The sequence below is a fragment of the Quercus suber genome, unplaced genomic scaffold (assembly GCF_002906115.3).
Source record: "Quercus suber isolate HL8 unplaced genomic scaffold, Cork oak 2.0 scaffold_39, whole genome shotgun sequence".
Taxonomy (NCBI): Eukaryota; Viridiplantae; Streptophyta; class Magnoliopsida; order Fagales; family Fagaceae; genus Quercus; species Quercus suber.
The window spans coordinates 345,153-350,477 of record NW_027069504.1 but is presented as its reverse complement, the minus strand read 5'-3'; the positions used below and the strand labels follow the sequence as shown (position 1 = coordinate 350,477).

Genomic DNA, 5,325 nt, shown 5'->3' with positions numbered 1-5,325 from the left:
TATATATGATAGATTAAATTACTAATTTGGTCCTCTAACTATAGGATAAAATTTGATTTGATTCTTCAATTGTGTTAATTTAGTCTCTTATTTAGAATCAAGTCAATATCATCCTTGGATTTCTTCCTCCATTTAAATTTTAACAAAACTATTAATTGAAAATGACTTGATTTGGAAATTTTTATATTTTCTACAGTAAACTTTTAATATATGCCATATTTTCCACATACATTACTTTTGTTAAAGTTTAAGTGAAGAGGGTATTTAAGGCTGAAATTAACTTTCTTTTGAAAGTTGAGTGACTAAATTAACATAGTTAATATTTGAGAGACCAAATTGAACTTTACCTCATAGTTGAAGAACCAAATTAGTAATTTGGCCATTATAATTTGTGTAAATTACTGTTGTGCCCATATTATATATACAAATAATTTTAATTATTTTTTATAATACCCATAAAATATTACATTAACAAACTAATATTAAGCTACCCAAATTAATATTACAAATTAGTTTTATAATACCCAAAAACAAAACCAAAGGTTTCTAAATTTTTTAAGAAAAAAAGAAACAAAAACAAAACTCAAAGGAAAGAAAAATACAAAATAGAAAAAATAAATAAATAAAGAAATTTACTTAGTAAATCTAGAATACGCAAAAATGTTGTTGATCAAATGAATATCCAATTTGGGACTTAACACACTCTTGTAAATGAAAGTTTTTGTTTATATAAGTATTTGAAATTATTTGAAATATTATTATTCGGAGCCAAATCAAAGAAAATGTTTCTGGCTATTTTCATGGTCACATCTCACAACTCATAACTAAAAATTAGTAAACATGGTAAAGTAAGTCAATTTTCCAAATAGAGTCATTTTGCATCCCCCCTCCCCCCTCTTTCTAAAAAAAGAAAAGAAAAAGAAACAACAAAGCGCAAATATACAAATACAATTAACGCAAACTTTTATGACAATAGGCTCAAACAGCCAATATCTTCCACATGCTGGGCCAAAGGGCCTATGCAACGGCCTAATATATAAGAAGTGGTACGGGCCTGACAGTTAACACACACACTAAATCTCTCTCTCTTTCTCTCTCAAACCTTACGTGGAGATCATTAGCATTTATTATATTATTGTTTGTTTGAAGAATTTATTATAAATATACTAGTAGAAAGCATTTTCTAGGATTGATCAACATGGTTGCTAAGCTCCAAGCTCATGCTCAGCCGGAGAGCCAGGTTTTCATGCCGCATCACAGGCTTTAAAGTTTACAAAATATTTTTGGGCTTGACATTGGGTAGTGTCTTAGGCAAGGAAATCAAAATGTGTTGCGGAGTATTATTTTCTTAAGGATCTCTTGGTTGGAAGAATGGAAAAAGTAAGGGAATAGAAAGTGATGAGGATGGAAGAAAGAAAAGGAAGAAAAGAAAAGATTTATTTTCTCATATGTATTTGGTTGAGAGAGGATGGAAAATGAGAATGCAAATTTTTGTTTGATTGAAAATAAAAGGTTGGAAAATGAAACAAAAAAATAACATTTTTTTTATTAAAAAAAATTGTGTATGAACACTTCAATTTTTTTTTTTTTAATAAATAGCACAAACCAAAAACAATGAGCACACAAAAAAAAAAAAAAAAAACACTAAATTGGAATTGGATGAAGAAATTAAAAAAAAAAAAAAAAAAAAAAAAAAAGAGGCACGTATAGGACGAAGCCCATGTGCAAGTGCACATGGACATTTTCATTAATCACCCTCCAAAAAATTTTCCTCTCTAAAATCCATTCTACCAAACATAGTCTAAAGGAATGCCCTCATAGACTCATAATGGTATATATATACCACCATGAGTATATGAGGGCATTCCATTAAGAAACACTACAAAGATAAAATTAAGAAACACGAGTCTATGAGGGCATTCCTTCAAGTGTCACAATGACAAAAATTAAGAATCACTATAAAGAAAAATCAATTGTAAGCAATTTATTCTTCTCAAAAAAAAAAAAAAAAAAATTGTAAGCAATTTATTGATCTACACGCATACTCGAATGTGTGTATGTTTCTTGGTACTACTTAATACTAAGAAAGTAAGCAAATATCATTCAAGGAAAAAAATAATAAAAAAAAAAAAGCATTGGTATCTTTTGATTCCATTACTACAGGACACCCACCTTTTTTTTTTCCTTTTTTTTTTTTTTTTTACAATATTTTTATCGGATACACATGATTGTCTTCAACAAAGCTACCGCAGCTACTAATTAAACAAATAATTTTTTAACGACAGCATAATGGCTGTGATCTTGGAATCATGTGCATATTGAGAGAGAGAGAGCGACAGACATTGCTCTCAATGGTCGTTCAAGGCTTCAGCTTTAAACTATAACATTTTCACTTAAAGGTGGCTAATTACAAGGCACATGAACATGACAAACAAAATACAAAATACAAAATACAAAAGACGATGATCTCTTGGCTAGGAAGGGATGAAGAGTCTGTTTTAAAAACTACAAAACAGTTTCACACGCATTATTGGAACATGTTTACAAGTAATCTACCTCATTAATCATGAATGCTGGATGATTTATTTGAGTCCAAGAAGCTAATAAGAGGTGAAAATAAGCTAATTGATTCGGCAAGCTAAATGGTCTTGCTGAATGCTGAGAACAAACCGATCCCATATTAACAAGTTCAAGAAACTTTGGTGGCTTTATTTAAAGGCTGAAAACACAAAGTAGAACTCTGTTGTAACATCATAAAAATGACTGCTCCACAGATCCAATGAAAATGAAGAGTGCCTTATCAAGGTTAGGTTGCTAACAATAGCGTTTGAATGAACTCGGAATTTTTACTCCAGAACACATTCGGACATGCTTGCTTAACAATTAATGTTTCCCATATTCAATCAAACATCAGATGCATATTCAAGGAGGTCACATCCATTACAAAGAATAGAAAGAAAGGTGACACATTACCTCTCTAGCACCAAATCCGGACAAAATACATCTGAAAACTTTCTAACTAAAGCTTCCTAATCTTGTCACTTTAGAAAACAAAAAGAAAAAAAGAAGAAGATGCATCTGCATCTGCATACAAGAAGACCCTGATTTACACCAGAAAATCAGATATAAAATCTGGAGCACTAGAAAGATCAGTGTAACTACTTAGTCTTCAATGGTTAGTTCTTTTCCAGCTGCCAAACACCAAATTTCAAAGGTTAGTAAACATGCTTTATAATTCAGGGGCCTATATATGCTTAAAAGTAGCTCAATTGGAACATAGTTTAGAATTCAATGTAATGTCATTTATTACTCATTTACTTTAACTCAAATTTCAAACACATCCACAAGGCAATAAGATACTATTAAGGAGAGGAAAATGGGGGAAATTTTACTTAAACAAAAAGGGAAAATTAAAGAACCTCACCTGAGCTCTTATCAGGGTGAGCCTTCTGATGGGTCTCCATGCACTTAATAAGGAACTTGAAAGTCTCAGTATCGCATGGTATGGTGAGCGCGCCACTATGATCAAACCCAAACTCCTCCTCAGCCTTTTCCAGCAACACCTTGAACAAGGAGTGGCTAAGATAGGTAGTGGGAATGATAAACCTCCGAAGCTCTGGCCCAACATAAACTGCCAAATAACCTTTGGGGACATCAGGTGGTGGTTCAGGGCTATGGCAGCCATCCTCATCTGAATCACAATACATAACATTTGTTAGCCTTTTATTGATTGCTGGCGAAATACCCCCATTATTTTGATCAGGTTCATCAGGTGGGGGGGGATTGCTGGCCCTTGAGCCAAGCGTGACGGATTGCCATTTCTGGAGGATTTCCTTTAGCCTAACAATCTGTCGGATTCCTGTCAACTTGCCATTGCTACCATTGTAATCCATTGCTAAACGTTCACCACAACACCCAAATGAATCCCAAGATTGAATTCTGAGTGTTTGGTTCCAGATGATAAACTCTCATCAGATCTTCTACCACTACATGTACACAAATACATGAGTTTCTGTGCGCATAAATGAAACATCTGAACACAAAAGCCATGTATAAGATGAAGATAAGTAAACACAAAGCCAATCCCTCCATCCGTTTGGCCAGAAATTTATATGATCCACATTTTTAAATTTATAACAACAAATACTACACTTGATCTTAGCCAAACGGCCCAAGAAAAATATGTATATACAAAAACCATCATTTGCCCCCAAACTTTTGAGGTTGGTTACGAAACCTCAACAAGCTAATCAAGGACTCAAAGAACCAAAATTTTCTAGTAAGAATTTAAGATGGTCATTTTGTACCAGCTAACAGAGCCCTTTAAGGAAAAAAAATTAAATCTATCATAACCCAAGGCCTCTAACCAAAATGCAATAATTATTCAACACCATAAACTATATAATTGTCTAGATTTCTACAAACTATAATCAATTGGTGAATTAATCTGAAAAACCAAACCTTTTTGGACTTTGAACGAGTATCACAATTTATTAATCTCTTCTATTAAAAAAGAATCACAATTTATTGATCTGCTCACCTCAAAATTTCATTAGCCAATCAGCATTAAAACTCAAATCATGTAAACACAAAATGAACCAAATATTGACAAAAACATTAAATCCAAAAAAGAAAAAGAAAAAGAAAATCTAAAATCCATTTCAGATGCAGTGTTTACAAAATTATAGCTTTATTGATCAAACATGACCCCACCCTCATTCTCTGACATTACCAGACAGACAAACAAACAAACATCATTAACAACATGATCTCATAGATCCCACAAATCATATAAAAAACAGATCACATATATTCACATATAATGAAAAAGGGTACCTGGAAATGAGGTTAGATGAGAAGCCGAGGAAGAAAAGCCATCGTTGAGTGGCTTCGGAGGAGAGGGTACGTAGTGGAACGCAGAGAGAGACACTGTTTAGAGAGAGAGAAAAAAAAGATAGAAAAATTGGAGAGAGAGTTTTGGTTTATCTCATCTTAAAAGTTAAAACGGAATCCCAAAGCAATGGTTGAGAGTGTTTTTCACTTATTTTTGTTTTTGTTTTTTATTAATGTTTTTTTTTTTTTTTCCTCGTATTTGGAGGAAACGAGTATCACAATTTATTAATCTCTTCTATTAAAAAAAAAAAAATCACAATTTATTGATCTGCTCACCTCAAAATTTCATTAGCCTATCAGCATTAAAACTCAAATCATGTAAACACAAAATGAACCAAATATTGACAAAAACATTAAATCCAAAAAAGAAAAAGAAAAAGAAAATCTAAAATCCATTTCAGATGCAGTGTTTACAAAATTATAGCTTTATTG

At 32.1% G+C, this 5,325-nt stretch overlaps 1 protein-coding gene and 1 non-coding gene across 3 annotated transcripts; both read right to left on the bottom strand.

Moving 5' to 3' along the window:
• Positions 1-2,869: 2,869 nt before the first annotated feature.
• Positions 2,870-5,046, bottom strand: LOC112019881 (uncharacterized). Of its 2 annotated transcripts, none has more exons than XM_065771060.1 (3): positions 4,837-5,046; positions 3,425-4,033; positions 2,870-3,191 (listed from the first exon to the last, which is right to left on the bottom strand). In XM_065771060.1, exons 2-3 carry the CDS (start codon positions 3,891-3,893, stop codon positions 3,163-3,165), a joined length of 498 nt encoding a protein of 165 aa, XP_065627132.1. In that variant the 5' UTR covers positions 3,894-4,033; positions 4,837-5,046; the 3' UTR covers positions 2,870-3,162. The 2 variants fall into 2 exon arrangements, with proteins under 2 accessions (XP_065627132.1, XP_065627133.1); XM_065771061.1 differs by having other exon boundaries at positions 3,425-3,986.
• Positions 3,996-4,184, bottom strand: LOC112020155 (U2 spliceosomal RNA). Its single transcript, XR_002883770.1, has one exon. It is a non-coding gene; the product is annotated as a U2 spliceosomal RNA (small nuclear RNA).
• Positions 5,047-5,325: the final 279 nt, after the last annotated feature.

Excerpts from the sequence above, each read along its gene's own strand:
- LOC112019881 (XM_065771060.1), bottom strand. The coding sequence starts at position 3,893 with ATGGATTACAATGGTAGCAATGGCAAGTTGACAGGAATCCGACAGATT. Across the intron at positions 3,192-3,424 it reads TCACCCTGATAAGAGCTCAG|CTGGAAAAGAACTAACCATT; the intron begins GTGAGGTTCTTT and ends GGTGTTTGGCAG.